Source organism: Pezoporus wallicus, unplaced genomic scaffold (genome assembly GCF_028554395.1).
Source record: "Pezoporus wallicus isolate ANWC-B61680 ecotype Strahan unplaced genomic scaffold, APGP_CSIRO_Pwel_v1 contig_5261, whole genome shotgun sequence".
NCBI classification, from domain to species: Eukaryota; Metazoa; Chordata; class Aves; order Psittaciformes; family Psittacidae; genus Pezoporus; species Pezoporus wallicus.
This window is the reverse complement of record NW_026642423.1, coordinates 5,505,797-5,529,632: the sequence shown is the minus strand read 5'-3', so window position 1 is coordinate 5,529,632 and position 23,836 is coordinate 5,505,797. Positions and strand designations below refer to the sequence as shown.

The 23,836-nt window shown below is 44.9% G+C and overlaps 1 protein-coding gene across 3 annotated transcripts in view; it reads right to left on the bottom strand.

Moving 5' to 3' along the window:
- Positions 1 to 23,836, bottom strand: part of GLI2 (GLI family zinc finger 2) — a 199,942-nt gene that overhangs the window by 63,410 nt on the left and 112,696 nt on the right. For all 3 annotated transcript variants that reach the window (XM_057430184.1, XM_057430183.1, XM_057430185.1), the window contains exon 3: positions 4,159 to 4,264. In XM_057430184.1, the coding sequence (XP_057286167.1) occupies positions 4,159 to 4,264 (106 nt within the window). The remainder of the gene's footprint in view (positions 1 to 4,158; positions 4,265 to 23,836) is intronic.

The window sequence follows — 23,836 nt, the reverse complement described above, 5'->3', positions numbered from 1 at the left end:
AAGAAGCTTGCTAAAATACACAGTACCCTTTTGTCGGCAAAGGGCCTGTTATAACTTATGAAGTGAATTTGTTTGGTTCAGCTTTGAACCTGTTGAAACACCCTAGCTGATGACTTTCACTCCAATAACACTGATCTATGTTTTGCCTACAAGCACAACTGCAGAGTGAAATTCTGACAAATCAATAAAAGCTGCGTGCACAAAACGCATGTAACACCCACCACTGCTCTTCATCCTGTGCTACGGAAGAGGCTAGTATCCCAGGGAAAACCAGTATGTGGCTCTAATTTAATGCATTATTGCAATGGTGTACAAAATGAGTCCGAATCTCCAGATTTATTTTTCTTTCATTTCTTAGCTTTTGAGTGCTGTAGTGTACAACCTCAATATTAAACAAATGTTGCTTTATGGAAGTGGTGCCTCATATAATTTAAATGTACCGATACAATACTATTTATTATTTTTGCTCTAATTCTACACTCCCGGAGAAGCTTTCATCCTTTATTCAGTTTTACTCCATTCTGCATTGCATCCTTTCACAGTATTCACTGGGCTGCAATCCTGCCTCTCCCCTCCCTCCTCCACATGACCACAAGCTCACAAGCATCCGAATCCAGGATGATGCTTTGATTCCACAATATTCCTGTTGGTTTGAACTGCAGAGCCTAAGGATCATCTGAACAAGATACTTTATTTTTCTAGACAAGCCAAACAAGTACCATGATTCTGACAAATTGTTCCTACTGCCAAAAAGAGCCAAAAAATTGAAGATGTCAAAAAAACGTGTCACCAAATAAGTTAAAAAAGTCAACTGCCCTAATGACAGGAGAAACACTGAAACACCCTGAAAAGAAAAAAAAGTCATCTGGAAGTATATTTCAAGGAAATACCAACATAATCTGCTTCTGGACATACATAATAATTGCTCAGTGATTTGGAAGGAGACTCAAGTTCTGAAAATTATTTGTCATGCTGCTTAACAAGGAAATTGCTGAGACATAAAGACTGACACAACAGTGAGCAGAAATACCACAAATTTTTCAGGTCCCTATCTTGGCAAGCAGACATTTTATTACTTGAGTTTTCCATATCGCAAGAGAAGAGTCCCACAGGTGGTCCTGCTCGAGAGAGCCTTGCAGATGAGTTCCCTCTGGTTAGGATAAAATAACGTATATTCTCATTAGGTCGCATGCAAACAGTGATGAAGGGGAATGCACTGCCATGTCATATCGAGCAATCAGGAAACAAAACCTTTGACATGATGCAGCAGGCAGATAATAAGACCCTATAGTTAACAACAAACGAGACTCCACTTAATTTGCCGTGCAATGTTCATGTAATTAGATAAATTTGGTACCGGCAAGACAGCAGACAGCTAGAATATGGGCTTGATGAATTGAGGGGCTCTCTGTCAGGCACTGATCACATTAATCATGAAGTCAAAACTCAGTGGCACAATTTTTCTTCTAAACATTTGCCATAATCTTCTAAAGTGAAAATATGCATGTGCCTTTCTTGTTTGAACAGAACGGTGGAATTCTGCACCATCAGGATGGAGTACAAATTTCCAGAGGCTCAACTGTGCCTGCTGAGTCCACCCAGCCTATTGAACAAGAGTGACACAACCAATAAGTATGTTCTAGACCAGCTCTGCCACCATGTTATGGATGATTTAATGTTTGACATCTTCTGGCCAGGGGGATGAGCACTATGCTATGACCTCCAGAGCAGAGATGGAAGGACAAAAGAGTAAGACAAAAGAGAATTAGAACAAAAACTAAAGGAAAAAAGGGCAGGAGATGTATTTAAGATAAAGAGAAAAAATGGTTGAAAGACTAACTCCACAGCTGGTGAGAATTTTCCCAGTGTGGTTATGCCATAGTCAGGGCACTCAGAAAAGAGCCATACAGAAGTGGCATCACTGCGACCCATAAAACCCCCCAGAGCCAAGAAGCAATAGGCTGCTCAGCTTTGGTGCTTCACCAGCCAGAGAGGCACCTTTCAGCGCAATGCCCAGATAGTTTCAAAGAAGACTATGTTTTCCTCTTCTAAGACCAGCAACCGAGTTTTCTCTCTAGTACCTCACAGGTTATTTCTGTGAGACGTGCTGTTAGAAAGGTGAAGGATCCCTAAGAAAAAGGTCAATAAGCATTTGCCAACAACTATACCTAGATACTAAGCAGGATATTCTTGGTCTGCTCACATACAAATGTCACTGCTAAGATAGAGTATTATTAATACTGGCACAGATGAACCAAAACCTGATCTGACAGCATTGTACACTTGGCCAGGGCTGATCAGTAGGATAACCCCAATAAGATGAAACACTGGCTCACATTACTGGGAGATATGATTCACAGGTACATAACAGCAGCTGGTGAGCTCTTGTGTTTTGGAGAAGACCCTGTTTCACGACCCCATTGAAAAGACTGCTGTGGAGCCCCTGGGCAAATGCAGTGCACCTGATCCTTCTCACAAGGAGCGAAGGGGAGCACCTAGCAGGGCACACAAATAACCTGCGGCAAATATCTCAGCATCTGCCACTCTCTCTTCTAAACTGCTTTGAATGTTGTCCCTTTCAGAAGTCAGTATGTGCTTTATCAGCCAGAGCTCTGGCTTATTAACTTATCTCCAGTATGTTTTTTTTTATTAATCTTTTTCTCTATAATGTTTTGCTTGTACTGGCACACAAGACCAGAACTATTTCACTCAGTCCCTTTAGCCCCACAATTCCCATGACAGCAACCTACTCTGTCTTTTCCCCTTTGCACACAGCATGAAAGGAGCTACTCTGCCCCTTTAAACATCCAGTTAAACTGACTGCCAGCCAGAAAGAAAATGACTTGTCTTCTGGTAGAATCCAGGGGAATGCCCTATCATTTTTTTCCTGCAGCATTTTGGAAGTGGAATAAAGCCCTGGCAGCTGTGGGACTCCACAAATCTCCTGGCTGATGCTGTCTGTGTTACTTGCCTCGCAGGGACTGTTCCCTGCTCATACCTATCCAGAAAAAGCACATCTCCACGAACAGCCCATGTAAAGCTGGGTGAGCAGTGACCCTGGCCAGACAGTGAGGCCACAATGGGGCTCCAGGGGATCAAATGAGAGTTTTTTTAAGTGATGGGCTCTATTTGTTCTTCCTTTGCTCTTCTTGCATAATGTTTCCTTACAGGTTCCCACGCACCAAGTACCCTGGGACCAGTCCCTCAGATGGTGGCTGAGCCCTCTGTTACTGCCACGGGTTGAGGGATTTTGGGGTGGCTGTGGAAATGCCAGCCCCAAAAGGCTGCTCCTTGACTCCCACCGGGACAGTGCGTTTCAGAGACAAGGAGAAACCCTTCCTGGTGTGTGGTCACTACCCCTCCTGGCTTCTTCCCTGCCCTGATCACAGCTAAAAGTAGGTGAACCCAGATATCTCTATAAACACGTCCTCCAAGGTGTCAAGAACTTTTGAGCTGCCATGTCCTGGATGAGGAGATTAACCATGATCCCCACTCCAGAGGTACAACTCCTGAGCAGCACCCGTGCTTGCTGCCCATGAGCTGCCCTGGGGAGGAGAGGCTCTTGCAGGAGGTCATCACCAAAACCTGGGATCCTGCTCCTCCAGGGTGGACACAAACACCTCTATGAGGACCTGCCTCTTTACCACATTTTAGAAAACATCACCCATCCTAAGTGGGCCATTGTCCAGTGAAATCAAACTGAATTACAGCATTCCTGGCAGCCTTTTTCTGCTGTTCCCCCAGCCAGCAGGCAGGGAGGAATGGTACACAAGGTCTCCAAATGGAGGGAACAGTGCTGGGTCTTCGCCAAGATGGTGCCAGAAACGACCCAGGCACGGCATGATGAGAAACACCACAGGCCCAAAAATGCAAGTCAAGCCTGTCCCAGGGACCTCAGCCAGGTAAAGACACAGTAGCCCTGTACTCCCATCCCACCGTTATATAGCACTTCTATAGGTCTTACAGAGCTAAGAGCTATAGAGCATTCCTGCCAAACAGGTCAGTATGGTCACTGTCTGGGGACAGTAGGGTGGAGGGTAGCCAGCAGGGCCAGCCTGCAAGGAGGGCAGCGCGTCCCAGGACCTTAGCAGTGGGATTCAGCATGCTGCGGGTGGCTGACATTTTAGCAAGGCACAGGAGCAGAGGTGCAAGACTTACCCGTGGATAGCGTGGATAGAGTGAGGCTCGTAATGGTACCGTCCTTCCTGGTGGCGCATGTCAATTGGCAAAGGAGCGTGGAAGGCCGGAAAAATGTGCTGTGGCACTGTTGAGGGGAATAGAAGAAGAAGAAAAAAAAAAGGGACTTCAAAAACTTTTCCTTTCCTTTTAAAACAATTTCAAAGGCACTAAATCTCCATGAATTTCAGAGCGAGAGCAGTGCAAGACAAGGGTCTTCATGATATCAGCGCTATCATACAGCAGAGAAGTGGAATGAATAAATAATCAAAGTCATGCGGAGAAATCCTACATCTTTGACATAAAAGATCTCCAACAGGGTTTTTGACAAAGACAAGCAGCTAAGCGCTCTTTGAACTTGAGGAGATTATAGGAAGCACCAAGGAAAACTAGACTTGCAACGCAAATCAGGCTCAACAGAGCCTGGCGGGATCCAGACCTGCGCCGTCCCTCATGCCTAGAGTGGCAGCAAACACCTTTCCTGAAGGTCTGTACACACATGTTGGAAATATTTACCTAAAAATGTAACAGTGAGAGCAGCGCTAATGCAGACCATCTAGGCAGTCAGAAGAGGCTCAAAACTGCCTACTGCTAGGTTCTGAGAGAGGAGCCCAAATTGCTCTCACTTGTAATCACTTGAGGCCCTATTTTTTATTCATTTGAGAAGCTTGTTTCATCTTTGATGGAAAGATAAAGTGGTCTCAAAAGGCAGAGAACACCTACATTGACTTATTAAATCTACAGGTTTTAATATTTATTATTGACCCCAAAAGTTAGCGGCGAGAGTATTTGTGTGAATCGAGCTGATGGAAAATTCATCAGGTTATTTTTCCATGCTACCCCCGACAACACTGCTTGGCTGCCTGGGCTTTTTCTACTAAAATTACAGAAGCTAAAGAGATACAATTAGCACAGCATCAGTAACGATACTATACAATCGCCCTCTGAATAGGGCTCATCACATCTGTAATGATGCCGCTTTCTAGATTTGTACCAGCAATCAGTTTAAATGTAAAAAGCTGGCCTTGCTGTCTTGCTCTGCCTTTACAAACAGTCAGAAGTTCATTAAAGATTGCTTGATATTTTTGCAGGTCTTTCCCATTCCCTCTCTGGCTTCTTGGCCTTTCTGTCTAACTGGAGACTAAAAGCAAAACAAAAACCAACCTCCTATCTGAGCATTTCAAAACAAGATCTGTGCTCAGTATTTCACTGTGACTTGCCTCTGCAACAGGTAGCATCTCTCTGTAGAGTGGGGAAGCACCATCCAAAACCAAAGCATCAAGGCTTGGGCCATGTCTCTCGCTGATGCTCAGCAAACTCCAGTAAACGCCAACCTCTTTTTCTATGAAAGACTTAAAATTCAGCCTTTCGTATCTGTGACTCCAGCTGCAACAGAGCTATGCTGACTTCATCCATCAGGGCTCTGCTCCTTTTGGGTCCGTCGCGCAAAGCCTGCGTGAAATCCCCATATAAGTCTTTCCCGGAGTATCAGCAAGAGGATCTGAGGCTCCTACTCCCATTGCAATGTACAATCCCTTAGCACAGTACGGCACAGGCGCGTCAGCCAGGCTGCTGGGAGAGGTGAGAGACTACACAAAAACAACCCTCCTGCCAACTCTGCTGAAAGGCGTTAAACTAAGGTAGTCAGGGTGGAAAGTATTTAAGGCTCCACAGCAGACTTGCTCTCTGCGCTCCAGCAACAGGCTGGCACTGCACACTACCTGATACACTGGGAGCATTTTAGCAGCTCGCCTAATGTCAGGACACAGTAGGATAACTGTTAACCACCTTCCCCATTTCTGATCCCTTCCCTTCCTCTCCAAAAAGCAGCTTAGGGACGCAGTATAAGCTTGCACCCTTTAGGATTTGCTTTGGCAGAGGGAAGATTCACCCTTTAACCGCCCTGGGTAGGGATGATCAGTTACATAAGGACACTTGTAAAGAGGCTCCATTTTAAAAGGCAGCCAGTGTTTTTCCAGGTTAGAAATGCAAGAGTTCAGCCATCACATCCCACCCCCTTCTCACACAGCAACAGACATCCTCTGATCTCCCCAAACCATGCTCAGCCTAAATAACTGCCAGGTCTGGCAGACACCTAAAGCTGCTGTCCTCCTCCCTGAAGACATTGCTGTCCCCTGGCCACAGCTACAGCCACAACACATGTGTTGTGCGGACCAGAGGGAGTGAGGCAAACAAGTTTTACATCATCACATACCAAACACGGGTCACAAATCAACTGTCCCTGCACAGACACCTGATGCCAGACAACACAAGCATCTCTTCCAGCCTGAGCCCCTAGGCTGGGCTTCTGGCAGCGCCATACAAATAAGGAGCAGGGACTCTTCCTGTGGTCTTGGGGCCAACCTGCACAGCCCACCTGGTGGCAACCCTACAGGTGAAGTTTTGCAGCCTCCCAAAAGAGGGTGGCCATTCTGCCTGCAATGGGCAGGTCTAGGGCTGGGTTGACCCCTAAACGGCAGGGAAGCGTGAGTTGACATGGGGCATTATGGTAGTGCTTTAATAATATGGAATGTCAGACCCTAATCCTTGGGCCCATTCCCTTTACTAATAATGATGAAACTAAGAACAACAGGTCAACTGAATGTCTTAAAACCCAGGCATGTTTTATTTTTTAACTGTACATTTCTAAATGATTGATTGCTGAGAAAATATTGGAAATTTTTTGTGCTAAAAGAGTCTTTCCCTGTCACTCAATAGAGCTGGGAAAAAGAAAACATGGGGTGTTTGCTGCCTGGCCTCCTTTCCTAGCTATCTGTTGGCAAAAAAATGACACCTGAAGAGAGTTTCTCCCTCCTCACAATTCTGATTACTAATGGGAGAAAAATTTCCATGAACTTCCCCCCTCACACTGGCGCTGTTGGTTTGTTTTCGCAGTTCAACCTATTTGGACAATGGGAGGGTCCGCAATGTGTCTGTTTTGGGTGCCTCTTTCACTCTGCTGTTTTCATTTCCAGCCCCTCCACGTGCTCTGTGCTTTTGCTGCCTCTGAGGGCGAGCAGAAGGGTTGTTTTTGGTGACATCCCTTTGAAATGTCCCACTTTAGGGCTTCCCCTTTTCTCCCATACCTGGGAGCACCAGCCAAGTCTACAGGCTCCAGTGGCTGGTGCTGTTTCTTTTTATTCTCTTCCAGGTGCTTGGTCAGAAATAATGAAGGGTTTTATAGGCAATCAACTACCAATTCATAAATGTCAGCCTGGCTCTGCTTCTTGTTCCCACCCCTCCCAAAGAGGACTGAGAGCTGGCAGCAGGGCAGCAACATACGCCGTTAACAAAGATGGGTGTTTTACACATACGAGTTAAAAAGACAAGTATATTCAATTACTTCAAGTAAGTCACGGTGATGTATTCCTTGAATAGCCACGGGAAGGGCAATATGATGATTAGGGCAATGAATTTGCCAACTTTAATTTAATCAAGGAGATCTTTTATTTAGCATTATCTGCTTTGCAGTGGCAGAGGATTTACCAAACCCAAGCAATCTTGCAGATTTAACCCCAAACCTGCCCAATTAGCATTAATGATGATTGTTTTACACAGAGGGAGGAAGGTTTTAGCAGGAGGCCTGGGAAAAAGCTGGGCCACGCCACAACATGTGGGACACAAAGGCACGACATGGTACCGCAAAAAGTCCCCTAGCACTGGAGCAACAGATAAATATTTTCTCTGGCTCCTGCAGAAGGAAGAGAAAACCAAAGAATGTATCAAAGCAGCACCCAAGGCACAGGGATGATGGGAAAACAGGGTGTTATGTACAGAAATAACACAGCTCTTCATCTAGTCCATGGCACGCAGCTCCCAGGGTGAAGCACAGCGGCAGAGCAGCAAGGCGCAGCCGGGAGGCCCCACCTTCCACCCAGCCGCTGCTCTTGCAGGAATGTGTCTGCTCCGCTGCGCCGTTTGATAAGGGGAAAGACGCTGCTACCTGTCCCCACTTGTCGGAGCTGATTTTCTGGCCAAGGTTTATGAGCAAGACACGGACCTCCCACTGCTGTATTCTCATCCTTGCCTATTCAGAGGCCAGCCAACCCTCTGGCTTCAAAGAGAAAAGATATGAAGCAGAAACAGGTTTAAAGGGGATGTCCCTTTGCCGAAAATCCCAGGAATCGGCGAGGGAGGCATCAGAAACAGGCATTTTTTGAGGATGATGCAGGCTTTTGATTATCTCCACAGATAAATCCGTGCTTCAAGAGAAACAGACTGCGTGCATGGGTTGGTATAGCAGGCAAAGGAGCTAGTTTGACATCACCCACAGCACCACCTTTTTTTGAGCCCCAAAAGGAGAATTAGGAAGTGTCAAATAAGCTCTTTCTATTCCAAATACTTCAGCTTACATCAGTGATTGCTAAAAAAAAAAAAAAAAAAAAAAAGGCAGCAGAAGAAATCAGACCCCACAGCACTGAACTGGATTTCATCTGCAGTTCACTTTTACAGTAACAATTCGGAAAGCCCTTGGGAAAGGCCTTAAAGGACATCTTCTGTTCCCACTTGCAACTGGGGTGCTGCAGTGAGACTAGCTAGTGAGGCACCCTGAGAAGCCCTACACACCCCATCTGTACTGGCTCCCAGTGCTTTATCTGAAACACACATGAGCTGCACATGCCGCCATGTGGGCTAAAAAAAAGTGGGTTTCCTACCATGTCCAAAAATTTCTGTAGGAACAAGCAGTCCAAGATATGAGGGGGCTTCTTTGCCATCAGAAATAGAGCATATATATTTTGCAATCAACAGGAAAAGTCATTCATTGAAGGAAAAAAAAAGTAGAAGATTGCTGTCTGGGTAATTCAGTACCTGCAGGGTTTTTCTCAACAAATCTCTAAAAACATCCAAAAAAAAAAAACAACCCCAAAACAACAAACCACCAAACAAACCTACAAACAAAACCAACCAACCAATCAAACATTTCAGAAAAGAAGAAACCCAAATACTGACTTCTTGAGATCCTTTTCGGATTGATTTCTTATGGTTTTAGTGATGCATGGGTCTCAACTTTCATAAAGGGATCACAAGCTACTTTGCAAAGTCTAACAGAGCTTCACCTCTACTAAGGTAGAGAAGCAAATGTGCATCTGAAACTCAACCCATTGTTTTTTTACTCAAGAGGGGCTGAAATAGGGCAACGTAAAATAACTTGCCCAAGTCTATGCAGTCAAACAAGAGCAGCTAACCACAGCAGGCAGAAACTGTAACTTTATCTCTAAAAGGCTTCAGAGCCCCAGGGTATTGGATTGATTAGGATTAGTGGCAGAAAAACTTCCCAGACAACAGCTCGCACTCCTGTCATGGTGGTGTCATTAGCAGCTGTGGACAAGCAGCTGACACAGAAAAAAAAATGGGAAGGGGTGTCCCAGCAGGTGCTGGTGAGTGTCCACGAGTGTTTTCGCAGCAGCAATGCTGTGCTGTCACGGGCCTCATCCCTGTTACTGGGATGGTGGGATGCTGCTCAGTGTGATATAGCAGCTTGCAGCAGCTTCTGTCTGTTCTTTTTCTCAGGTCCAGCTTCTTTGAAAAGGATAACAGGAAAATAACTGCTGTCTGCACTAGACACTAAATGGAAACCTCTGAGACATCAGAAGAGACATTTGCAAGTTTTCCCCATCTCTAAAGCAGAAGCTCTGCTCACTGTCCACATTTTCCCTCCCAAGTGCAAAGTTAAAGATACAACAAAAATGAAGCATCATTCACTCAGTCATCACCCAGAGAAACCCAAAGCATCAACTGAGAAGTAAACTGTAGACAACATCCCTTTTGTTGTAAAGTTTTTTAAGTCCCAATTTTACTCATTTACAGTGTACATTTTAAACGGACATATTTTGGCATCTGACAACTGTGGCAGCAAACACCAGGTTTGTTCTGAAACATCAAAGAGGGGCTTGTGCTTTACTCCCCAGCCTTCCTGCAGTGATTTTCTTCACATCAGAGCTCCCCTGAACTCAGTGGGCTTCAGAGCATCCCCAGACACCCTTGGTGTGCGAGCAGGGGAAGCAAACCCACCCTCGAACCACTGAGCGTGTGTGTGGCTACTTGACTCCCTTTGATAGTCCCTCCTGGGCGTTTCAGTGTTGTATTTGGATGGCCACCCCTCCAGCAAAGCGCTGCAGCGCTGTAGGTGCCAGCAAGGGAGATGTTATTGTATTTGTGTGACGTCCCCACAATAATGATCTAGCTGTTTAAGTGAGTTGAGCGAATGAATGAGCACAAGAAAAACATCTTTGCTGAAAGTGTAGCCAAAGTTAATGCACCATTAATAATGGCTCGGGTGAATTACTGGAAGAGATAATAGGCCTAGGGTCAGGGAAGGTCTGAGACAAAGAACAGGGAAAACTGGGTCACAGAAACATGACAGAGCAGATCACGCTGATGCGCCTGTGGGATTCTCCTTGGATGAAGTCATGTACCACCATGCAGAATATTAAGAGGGGAAGTCATTCCCAGAACCACCACTCAGATCAATATAGGGAGGAGGCAGAACAGACACACAAGGCTACAGTAGCTGCCTCTTAGGCCCCCATGAGCCCCTGTTTGAGAGCTTCATTTTAATGTTGTTTAGATACTTTGCAAAGTACACCGTGTGCCTGCCTCAAAAAGGGATAATTATGTGGTTGCTAATTACACCAATCTGATGTTTTCTAAGCAGAGAGAAGGTGTCTGGGGGAGAATCGTCCCTCCCTGAAACGCAGCGCCGTGCATTTCACAAAAAGCCATCTCAGGCTCCTCAGCAGCTCTGCTTTTCTGTCTCCAAAATCACAGCAGACCAGCCATGGAGCTGCAACCTCATCTCCTGCCCCACCATCTGCCTGACACTAAATTACCAACTAACCATGCTGTGTCAGAATTTCCCTTCTTTAAAATGGAGATAATAATACCTCCCTAGCTCAGAGGTTTGGTTAATGTTTATACAGCACTTTAAAAATGATGTGGTAATTAAGTGCTCAGTATTATTATATCAACGTGTATAATGATTCCAGGAGACAGCACTATAAACAGGGCTGTACCATGAGTGCTTTTCTTTTGTTTGGCTTGTTAGCATTTGGTTTGGTTTTCATACAGCATACTTCAATAATGATCGGTTAATTATTATGTTGTTTTATTACCTGCTAAGTGCTTTAACAAAAATAACAAAGGACCTATGCAGGTAAAATAATAGCAAATACTCATTCTGGCTTGCTATGAACATTGTAACTGGGATAAATGCGAGGCAGGCTTCCACCAGCTCACCTGTAGGACACCCCCTCTCCAGATGGCTGTTTCCATCCAGAGGGGTGCAGAACCAGTTTTCTCTTCTTCTAACATACCTAATAAAGAAAGGCGGTGGTAGCCTGATTTACATAACTATTTTTTTTCAGACAGTGAGTGGCAGGATGCTGGAGAAGACAACACACTCAGTGTAACTGTGGGCTGGGTAAGGCAAGCCAAACTTCTCCTTCAGGTAAGTAATGAAAAGCACGCAACTAACTGCTGTTGAATAAACAGCTCAGGTAACAGTAAATACCTTGGAGGAGTGCTGGAAGAAGAAGGGGCCTTGCTGGGATGCAGATTTGCAAAAATGAAACAAGAAATAATAAAAAATATGTTGCTTTTCAGCTATAAAATCACCCACAGAAAGCCTCGAAACAAGCATTATTATACTGACACCTCAAAGCATCTGAAGGACAGAGTCTGCATGACTCTGCACTTGGAGAAACTGAGGTGCAGCCAGGAGCAGATGACAACACAGAGAAGGCTTGCTTCTCCATTTGCCCCTTCTCCAGCAATCCTGCTGGAGCTCCTCACACACACCCGACTTCCATGGAAACACCTAGGAGCCATTTGTTTCCCTTCCAGCCAGCAGCAAGACCACACGAGTAGTCACTCAGTTCCTTGCAGGGACACAGATTTTGGCTGTCTGTGTGGATGTGGTACTTACTTTACACAGAATAAAGCCCATTCCTGGAGTTACCCACGTAACAAAGATGTTATAAAGCCCATGAGACACAGTAAACATCTCCGTCACGCTGCAAATGCAAGACTGCTTTTCACCAGCATCCCAGAGGAAACCTCCTTGGGAACCATCACAACCGTCCATTCTCTTGTGGACAGCCCAGAGGAGTTTATCATCTTACAAAGTTTATTCTACTGCTTCAACTCAGGTGGATTTAAAATAAAAAGTCTTTCGAAGATGCTGAGGGCTGCCATTAAGCAGCCCTCACCTAGGACTCAGGCACTGCCACATGGCAGGCAGAAATGTGGTCCTGGTGGCCACAGAGCCAGGGAACACACTTCAGCGCAGCCACTGTTTTTCATTTGGGCAGTGCTGCTGAGCCGCAGGCTGCATCCAAAGCGCGGAAGGCAAGCAGGTATCTGTGAAGCAAGCTGGCTCTTTCAGCTGGGACAGGGGTGAGATTAGATCAGCGAGCTCCCCTCATGGCCCTGTGGCCAAACTGAAGCACCGCTGAACGAATTTGCCCATGATTTTGCCCTCCACCCTCAAGAAGAAAGTGGAGTGCTTAAATGAACTCAGGTCCTAATGGAAGTAGGACATTTTTCTTCACCTCAATGTCTAACCCATCCTGAAGCTCCTAGCAGCTCTCCTTAGCTCACTGCCATGCAGCACCTGACATCTGTTAAGGTTATTAAACCTGTCAGTATTTTCCAGGGCAAAAGAACTGGAACAATTCCACTGAGGTTAAAAATGGCCTTTCCTTCTACGTGGAAAATTTAGATTAAAAATCTAACAGTTCATTGACATTTTCTACAAGAACACAGAATTGTCATTAAGAAATCAAACCCTGAAATGCCTCAGTTGCTACCTACAATCTCCAAAATGCTGCATGAGGAGCTTTCTGCCTCAGCCAATGAAGGACTAGGGACAGCTGCTGATAGCAGGGTCAGGAGGATGCCAGGAAACCCTGCAAGGTGCTCCCATGCACTAGCTGGCTTTGCATCACACTGCAGGTGTGATGAAAAATGGGGCACTTTGCTTGTTGGTGAGAAAACAGGAATTTTCAGAAACCCGTGGAGAACCACATGGAAAGTTCTGGCTTTGCTCTTGTAAAACACATTGTATCCAAAACTTTCAAAAACTTCAAAATGGTTTTGGGAGGATATATCCATATTCATGTCTGCAGAAGTATCTTCAGATATTCAGGTGGGCATCTGTGGATACAGGCAATGCATTATTTATTCTTCTACAAGAATTCCTGGGGTCTTCAGATTACTGATATGTAGTAACCTTAAGGGGACAAATCATTATTTTTTTATACCTCTGGGAAGGGTAAATAACATGAAAGCAGAGCTCTCCTTCTGCCTGAGGGAACCCCACAAGCACAAGGAAGTCCTGCAGCAGGGTGCTTGAATACCGAAACTCGGACTGCTTTCCAAAGAGCAATAATTAGAAAAGGCTCTTGATCAGCCTTGCTGCCAGCAGCCATGATCTTCCATCCTAAATAGCCTGAGTTGGGGGAAAGTTTAAGGCAGAACAGTTTTCTGTCAGAAAACATTTTCCAGGAATCTGCAGCTGCTGTCAAAAGCGGCACAGAAGAGATCAAGATAGTTTATGATCTATTATATGTTAGACTACAAGAAGTACATGGAAGTGATGATCTTGAAATGCCTTGACTTTAATACACCATGAAATCTGAAATATCAGCAGCACCAATGGCACACGGCAACTTCTCCACTAACATGCCACTGCTGTTTCAGTCTCTGAGCTGCACTGCACACGGCTGCTGTCAAGGCCCCTTTGCTTCCACGGCCAGAAGCATCAAAGATTCATCACTAGATGCTCTGCAGGCACAGCAAACCTGCTGAAACATACGTCACCAATGATGTGATATAGGTGGACAACAGGACGCAAATCCCACCTGGGACATGCCAGTCTGCCCTACCACTACATGACCAGGAGTTTCTACCTTCATACTGGGGATTTCCAGAACAAGGCTTTCTCACCAGTGCCAGCTTTTTATTACAGGGAAGACAAGCTATGACTACTGAACAGCAGAAAACAAACCCGAAAGGCCTAATGCTGCTTATTAATTCCACAGGTCTTGAGCTATAAATGTTGAGAGTCTTGAAAATCACTTAATTGCAAGGCTGTCAGGCCAAGATGTATTTTGAGGATGCTGCCAATCTGACAGTTATTAACAAACAAAGAGGCCACAAGCCATGACTGCACCGAGATCCTTGTTACTTCTACTCATGTGCCGCCTCCCAACAGGAAGTACTTAATAAGAATAATAATATCCCGAAAGGCCAACCTACGGCAGTGCAATTAAAAAGCTTTTCTGTCTCACTTTGAGGGGGGAAAAAAAAAAAAAAGGGAAATTAAAATCAGACAGGAAATTCCACTAGAACAAGCTAGCTTATGTCCTAATAACACAGGATTGTGCCAACTCCAGAAAGCAGAGGAGGGAAAGAAAAAAAAAGAGAGGAGTGAAAAAAAAAAGGGGGGGGGGGGGGGGAGGAATAAAACGAGAGGAAAACCAACCCTCTAGACTGACTCAGATCTGAGGCCACATTGTGGTTCAGCTGTGGCTGCAATTCTAAAGGGAGAAAGGCAGCACAAGCGAATAAAAGACAGTTTGCTTTTCGAGTGAGTAGCTGTTCCATAAAGTAACTCTTGCATGAGAGTGCAGCCACCGCTGCTTTGTCAACAAAAGACACAGCCTGATAAGCTTGAAGGGCCAGGTGGATCTTGGGCTTGTTCTTCCAATAGCTGCTGCCAGAGAATGGAAAGAAGAAAAAGAAACAACCACCAAAAAAAATCCCAAACAGTGAGGAAGAAATCCCGGCATGCGAGGGGCAGGCAGGGAGGTGGGGGCAGACCACATGGTGGTTCAGCTTGTGCCTGCCTGGACCAGTAGCAGAAGAAAAATCATGATGTCTAAAACATCTATGCAAACTTACGGATTCCACAAGAAAGACACATTCACGGAAGAGAAAATGCCTACAGGTTTAAGGGGAGAAGTTTCCTCCAAGTTGTTATCATCCTGCTTCCTGGGAAGCCAGTAGCATCCTGGAGTCAGCAACCGCCAGCTGATGCAGCAATTTCCAAAAGAAAAAAAAGACAGGCCAAGGAAATTTGCTACTGACTGTTCTGGGACCAGGCCAATGAATGACAAACTCTTTCATTCCCCTGTGTATTTAGTGTTAAAGCTCATTTCACAGTGGGAGCCACATCACTTGAAACAGCTAGTGAAAAGGAATTGTGTGAACCTCAGCCAACTGCTGAGTGTCCGGAGGATTCTCCAGTATCCCCTGCCTCTCTCCTGTTGTCCTCAGCAGAGACTCCCCAAGTCCTCAAGATGTTTCTTTTTCTGGGTATCCCAAAGAGAAAGAAATGCATTTGATGCACATGCAAATGAGGTCCTGACAGAGGACCTGCCTCCTGCGGCAGGGACCCTGAGGAGCAGAGAACCATAGTGTGAGTCCAAAGGCAGCTGAACATAACCGCTCTTACAGCTCCCAGAACTTGATTTTACATCTGAGCAAACTTCTCCTTGGCTCTCAAAAGTACAACTGCTTCACATCACCTATGATACAATGCTATATTGTAATTTGACATTAGATGGAGGCACTGTGGGAGAAAGCACTAATTGGTATTTATGACCAGGAGGCAGCAGAAGCACCAGAGGACACTGATGCCCTCAGCTGCATTCCACATGATGAAGTCCAGAATATCTGCTGCAGAGGCATGGGGAAGTTCAGCAGCCTTACATTGGAGTTTAGGCAACAAAGGACAATAATAGAGAATGACAAAGGAGGGAAAGCACATCAGCTATCACACACTGCTCTCTGCATAACACTTCTGATCCAACAACAAGTCTAGCAGAGCCCTGATTGTGTGCTTTCTGCTCATGCAAATAAAAGCTATTGAGGAGTGTCATCCCAAGCTGCATCCCGAGGAGCAAGTCTACAGATGGGGATGTATTTAGCATTCAAATTGACCCTGCCTTCCGCCTCCAGCCATGCATTCACACCCCTCCCCGGAGGTGGCACTGGCACTCACGCAATCATACAGAGCCAGCTCAGGGAGTTCATCCAGTTGAAAACTAATCACCTAAAATTTTATTGCATGGGGGTTTGGCTGAACCAGCTCCCTGAACCAGTTTACTATGAGATCGCTGGTGCACAAATCTGCAAAGGCCCTTAGGCTGCTGTTCAGCAACCACTTCCAGCCCAGGCTGCCACTGAAAGCGAAGTCCTGACCTCCCTTGGCCACTTGTCTCCCCGCCTGGCTGCAGTACTGACTGGACTGCAGAGTGCATTCTGCTGAAAGGTAACTCACCCCTTCCCTTCAGATGGGTGAGCATCATGCTCACATGCCAGCTTGCACCGTGCTGGTCGGGGGGAGCACAGCTGCTTCTGGTGTTGGCCAAACTGTACGTATGGAGTAACTAGGCTGACTGGCCATTGAAAACTTAATACACTTCCCCAAATCCATCAGGTAGTGCACCACAAGCTGTTTGCCCAACACACCGGCAAAACTTGTGAGAGCTGGAAAGCTGCCTTGCAGAAGAAAAACTCCCAAGCAGATGCCTAAATCCCATGAAAGCTCAGATGCCAGTGCCAGCAAGAAAGGGCACGCCAGCCCGCCCTGAGCATAGACCTACCTGAACGGTCTCCCCCATCACAGGGCTGCCTGCTGCCATCACAGGGACACCCATATTGACTCATGCTACAAAGGCTTTCTCACTCGTTCGGGACAAGGCTGTGCTTCAAATGCAGCGCTGGCATTTCTAGCCTTTCCAATCCAAACCACAGCAGTGAGTTTGCTTTCTTTACGCATACGTTCCTCGAGGCACTAAAACAAACTGAAATCAAACTGTTCCTATAGGCAGTGGCTTGAAAAATTTCCCCTTCATATGAAAGGTCTGTTTATATTATTTATAAAACTTAACAAATCGAGTCTGGAAAACCCTATGGAGTCTGCTGTGCGTTTTGACCAAACTTCTGTCTGGAAATGGAAGCAAAGATGTCTGCTTTCTACTAGTTACAATAAAATTGCAGGGCTGGGTATTTTTTTTCCTTGCACTTGTACACAGGTGAAAAAACATCTTGGTAGCTTTCGAAGAAGAGTGTTGTGAGCTTTCATGCTTCAGGACATCTAGACTCCTAGACTAAGAGGATACTGCATGAGCTGGCTTTTAACCAAGCAGAAGGCCCGACGAGGAGAAGGGTGAGGAAGTTATCTGTTTTACCCAGCTGTGGTTTTGGTGCAGGCTAATAACGCCCATGTATCATCCTGCCTTGGTATGAAAATTCTCCGACTGGTGTTAAAAATGGTCCCAGTGCAGTTTGCCGCGGATTCTCTGGACAGCTCATGCAAAGTGCAGGCTGTTAGCATGCTGCTTGTGTAATGAGGGTGCTTAGGACTGTAAGGGGTCTCTGGAAGGCCCTGAAGAGTGATTGCAGTTCAGGAGACTCACCCACCTGGCAACACACTGATTTATGGCCTGCTCAGTTAATAGCTCTGCTTAACACAGGAGTTTGTCGAGATTAAGTAATTGCCTGAAACAAAAAGTTTATTATCTTTAAGTCTCCCCTGATGAATGACCGGGTGTTGGAAGAATCATGTGAAAGATCATCTGTGATTTCCTCCCACTTTAATGAAAAAAAAAAAAGGTTTTAAAAGACAAGCTTTTCCAAAAGAGTTTGAAGCTCACAACATACACTGAAACACAGCTGCAGACAGTAACAAGCAGGAGGTTTCCCACCTCAGGTGCCATCTAATTAATAGCTCAAGTAATCACACAGTTCTGTGATGCATTTTTTTTCCCAAGAACTGGAAATATTTTATAATCATTAATTAATACCACTGCCTGAGAGATAACTGATCCTGTCACACAATAATAAGATCAGGAATAAATCAGGATGCGAAGCCTGTTTTGTTTCTATACATCACGCAGTGGCTTTTCCCACCCTAGAAAAATCTGGAAAATTTCCAGTCTAGAAAACTGCAGATAACTGCAAAGTTCAAAGATGCTGCATGCTAAATTCTGCTACATGTATTACTCATCTCATTTCCAGATGCTTCAGGAAGGTTAATTGGCTTCATTGAGATCACACACTTACACTGCCTCATGAAACAGAGATCCAAAGAGCATCAGAGCACAAGCTTTGAGACTTCCTTTGGTCCACCCGCACCCTGAGAAGAGACACCTGCCTGCTGAGCATCCCTTGAAGTGAGGCCCATGCTATGAGATCATAAAATGCAACCCTTTTCTCCTTCAGCCCTTGTTTCCTTTCCACCCCAGAATTTGCTCAGAGCAGGCACATGACTATGAGAGCTTGGACAAGAGGGAAACAGAACTGACAAGAAACCCTTGTCTTTGTTGCAACCACTAAGTAACGTTCCCACAGCCCCAGATGTAAGACACACTGTCCCTCCTCACATCACTTCGAGGCCTTCCTGCAATAAAATGGGAATTGGCTCCAGCTTTTCTTAGCACTCCTCATATTACCTTTTAATCCAAATACATATGGTTCAAGGAACACTGAGATACTTGCATGAAAGGATGTACACCAAGAGAATGCAAACCCTGGAAAAAAAGGATTAGATCTGCAAGGCTCCCTCAGCCCCTAACAAGTGCCACCCCCCAACTCCCCAGCATATTAATCAAGAGCCTGATGAGATTCCTTTTGAAATCCCCCAAAAGATTTCTGTAGACTTCAGTGGCTTTTGGATCAGGCTACAAACTCAGAATAAATCATAAACTGGCTGCATCTGCCAAGTTTATTTCTTTCTTTTCCAGGTTTCAGAACAAATCCATTTTACTGCTGGGAAAAAACAGAATGAAATAACTGTCAAGAGTTCAAATATCCTGTATCACTGCCCATATTAATTCAGCCAGTCAATCTATACCATAACTGGGAAGTGAAGCAGATTACTTTGGCAGATCAAGCCACAAAACCTGTGCTGTTTCACTTATGTGCATTTTTTTTATTTAAGACAACCTGTGCAAACCCCTTTTTTTGGGTTAAAAGTGACAATCTGGGGGACTAAAGCAGCATGGTTTTAAACTTTTAAACTATGCTAGAATGAAGTAAAGACCATCTCTACTGAAACAATATAAAAATCACCCACCCCCAATTTTGGAGAGGCTTTCTTACTAAAAAACACCTAATCTTAAAGGATGCACAAAAAAAAAAAGGACTTTAAAATGTGACACAATCAAAAGAGCTTTGTAATAGCAGGTGCATTTTTAATGACACAAAGGACTCTGAAACAGGTCCCTGAAGCCTCATGTTTTGCATAAATTGGGATGGTTTTATTAATTTGTGGCTAATGTGTTGCCTTTTTCTCTTTTTAAAATTCTTTTAAAATTTTTTTTTTTTGTAAATTCTACCCCTGATGGCAAATTCTCCACTTGTAAAAGACCATGTTTAACTGCCAAGTTGGGTAATTCTGCAGCATTTCTATTAGCATCTGTCCTCAGTGAGCAGAAAAAGGAGCTGTTTCCCCATTCTCAATTCAGAGCTGGGCTGATTTGTGCTGTTAGCTTCAAGTTAACTTGAGAGCTCTGCAAAATGGGGAGCTTCTTATGGCAAACAGATGCAGATATCATTTAGGGTTTTATTTATTTGTTCATCGCCTGCTGAAAGCAACATTAGCACTGGCTTAGAGTTGGAAAGATGCTGTACAACGTATATAGCATCATACTGAACTTTTCTCTCATTTTCAGCATTATTCTGGTCTAAAATCAACAACTGCAATGTAGCAACATCAGCAGAGAAGCACAGGACAGGAAATGCAGCCAGACATCCTAACAGGAGAGGCTTGGGGAAGACCCTTGGATTTGCTTTGACCCACTGCTTGGGGCTCATTGTGCCATTTCAGGAAAGGATCTACACAACCACTCAGGTACTGGGCTCCCAAACTGGGGCAACAGCAGAAATGGGCATATTAAGTTCTTCAGAAATGCAGTACTGGCAGATCAAAACATCTGTGAACACTGTGTTTTACTGACAAGACGCTTCTAACTTTGAAACAGGTACTGCTATCAGGTTATTAGTATAAGCACTTTACTTTGAAGTATGCACTGTAATTCCTGGAATTTTACTACTGGCTCTGGTATTTGTTTGGCTCTGGATACTTCAATAATTTGTCTTCTCACTGCAAAATTCAGACTAATATGCCCATCAAGAGTAGTATGAGTATATGTACCCCTCTCTGTGCTCCCTTCTACCATGAATAATATTTTCAATGAGAAACTTTAAAGGAAAAAAAAAAAAGTTTTTGATCCTAGTGATGTTAGATCTCAGTTTTTCCCATGAGAAAATCACTTAGCACTTCTCTGACTTCAGGTGACTCATTGCTGTTACCCTGCTGAGGCTTCCTTACTCCCCTTGCGGTGTTTAACCCAGGCATGTAACTCGCCCCAGTGCAGTAGGCGTGTTGGCATTTGCTAATAGGCTTCCTGGGCTGTCACCTGGATGTGACGGGTGAGACAAAAGATTATGTGATGATTTCTGTTTACAGAGCAGTTACGATAAGCTGACATTTGCCTCTAGCTGTTGGGTTTGATAACTTAAATATGGCCTACATGAGCGCTCATCCTCTGAGCCAGTAACACTTGTTGAGAGTCATTTTAGAAGATCTTTTCCACATACCCTCCTGGAAATCACAAGTGGATTTCAAATGCATGTGAATGAGGCCATATTGACAGCCAAGGACTCACATCATCACATGGCACACCACGTGCATCACCTTGCTGGTAGTGGACAGTGTTATCATGAAGGCTCAGTTTCTTGAGTATTACCCCAATGTAACAGTATAAACTGGACATGTCTGTAGAATGGGGCAGCCACTGCCAGGGAGCATCAGCACCCTCAATTGAGCAGCAAAACTCCAGTGGAAGATGCCTTTGAAAACTGAATGACCATTTTCCCATCACCAACCCTGATTTCACAACTCTTCACTCTTAGGCAAACACGCCTTCATGTGCTTAAAAGGAGAAGGGATCTGGGTCAGGGACGGGGAGACAAAGAAGTCACACTGCAAGACTGTCCCTCAGGGACCAAGAGCGCCAGGTAGGCACCAGCACCGTGAAACATTGCTGGGGCTGCTGGGGAAGAGGAAGGAAAGAAAAGTGCCTGGACAAACCCATGCCAGCATGGCATCTGTTGTCAAAGCCACAACTGCTTGAAGTGATGGCACATCTAACCATACTGGTGGGTTTCACAGGACCCTATTACATTTCTCCAGGACTCAGCTTGTATCACAGTTCCTGCCATGTTCACTTACTAAAAAATGGGAAGGAGAAAGAAAAAAAAGCAGGGGAAGCTATGATGTGAAGGAAGGGGAAGATAGGCCATTGCAGATACCTATCTAAATTATTAATTGAACTAAAATAGCCACAGATGGCTATGGGGACACTTCCCTCTAATATTTTCAGTTATTCAGTTGACTGTGTGGGTACAACGATTATCCCCAAATTACTGGGTTTTCTCCATTTCTCAGGGTACAATCTCCTCTTATCTTCTCTTGACTTTGTGGTATCTAGTATCAATGCAAGACACATCCATAGCCCAAGAGTTACCAAACACAGCTTTGCCAGTATCTGTAAGTGCTAACTATCATTACTATACTGTTGGGACCCCAGCTCCCAGTCAAAAAAGGGACCTCTGGAGTATAATCCAATTCACAGACACTTCTGTCATCTCTCCTGGCAAACACCATGGGTTGACATATGACTGGGAAATGCAGCCAGACCGGTTAATACATTTTCCTTGACTCAAATGACTACTTGATCATACGAAAAAAGATCTGTTAATAGTCAGGCACATAAATTCCTCCACTGTCAAATTATGCTTTGTTTTCAAATCAACATTCACCTTCAATTACATGATGTTTCTTTTTTCCTCAGTGTCTGGTCCCAGGAAAAAATCTATTAGCTCTAAGTCCAGTTTGCTACACTTTCTTACGGCTGGTAATACCATAGTTTGCAAGAAGTTCCACTGAGTTAACGTTGCTTCAGATGGGGCTGGATGGCACACTGGGGCTTTGGAAAGCCCCTCTCCATTCAGGAAAGTGACAGTGTGCATCTTCGTGTTCATCACAGCACAGTTATTCCTCTGTTTTCATAGTCTGAGCTTTGAAGTTACACAACATAGGCATCTCAGCCCAGCCAGGTGGTAAGAAAGGCAGGACCAGGTCTCCATCCACCTGTGTCAGGTACATCACCAGCCCTCCACCCAGGGTCAGGAGGAAAGGGCAATTCTGCTGCCCACACCAGGACACCTGAGACTGAAGCCATCATGACTGGGAGTATATTTGGGCTACCAGGGGGAAAAAGAGCAGGGAGGTGATCTGCACTGGGAAACATCAGGGCTGCTCCCTCAGCAGCCTAAGTAGAGTCCTGCAACTTTGGCTCCCAGTGGAAACAAAAAGCCTGTTTTTATCACCTCACCTCATCCTGGGTCTGTAGAGAAGTGAAAGGCAAACACAGTGACTGCTAATATCTTTAGCCACATCTACTGAAACCTTTTGACACCAAGGCTGTTTTTATTAGCTAAGTGCACTATGCCTGTATCAGAATGCAAGTTTTATTGCTTACAGTTCAGCCTTGCAAAAAGCCTTTTCCAATCACTGTCTGCAGTAATGATAAGCCCTAATGACACAGGGAGAGGTTACAGTACCTCCTAGCACAGCCTGGCACTTAGAACAGCTATGGGTATCCCACGCATTGCTGACCTCCCTCAGCCTCCACTCCCTTACAGAGCTCTCCATGCACCCAGGCTGCATTTGCAAACACCTGGCTTGGCCAGTTAGCTGGACACGTCAAAAGCATACATGCAAAATGGGCATGAAACACAGGTCTACAGTTTTGTCTGGCTTTCTAAACCAGCGCAATAAGCAGATTTTACTACCTAGAAGTGGATGGTATGTTTGGTGTTGTCCTCCTCCTTCTCCCAACTCTCTGACCTGCAGCTGCAATACCCAGCAATACCCAAGGCCCTCCAAGCAGACGCACCAGGTCAGACAAGGCTCATGGTGCCCCATCTCCAGTATTAACAGTCTCCCAGAGAAGACACCAAGGTCAGAAGACACACACCACAATATACCAGAGTATTGCAGAGGCCGGGCAATTTCCCCTTCTCAGCTCCTGAGCCAGAGATGTTCTTTTTATTTAACAAATGTTGAGAGGTTTCTATTTCAAGCTGTGCCTCAGTTTCCCCACCATCAAAATGAAAAAAAAAGAAAAAAGTTGCTCTTAATTTTACAAAAATCTTTTAGTAACTATACCAGTGCTTGCTAATGGCTTCAAAGAGCTTGGACGGAAAGCCATGCATATGTATACAAAACACTTAAGTTTCATTTTTTCTTTTAGTTACATGGGATTCCCTACCTGCCTTTGTTTTTTCATTCCCTGGAACTGCTGTCTCTTTTAAGCCAGTAGTTTAGAGCGATACAATCTTAGTCCCTAACACCCTCAGAACATTGCATGCAACACCAATATTGAGAAACCAGGAACTTGAACAGATGCAGTCAGACCGCTCGCAGTGGGAGTTCAGAAACAAATAATTCAACCTTTCATCACTCTCTAATCCCAGGAAAGATATCAAGGTTAAACTACTGAGAAAAATACAGCAAGTGTTGAACAACATGGATTTCACTTTGGAAAGGCATAATTAGCTGCTAGCCATGGTCACCCAGCTCAAG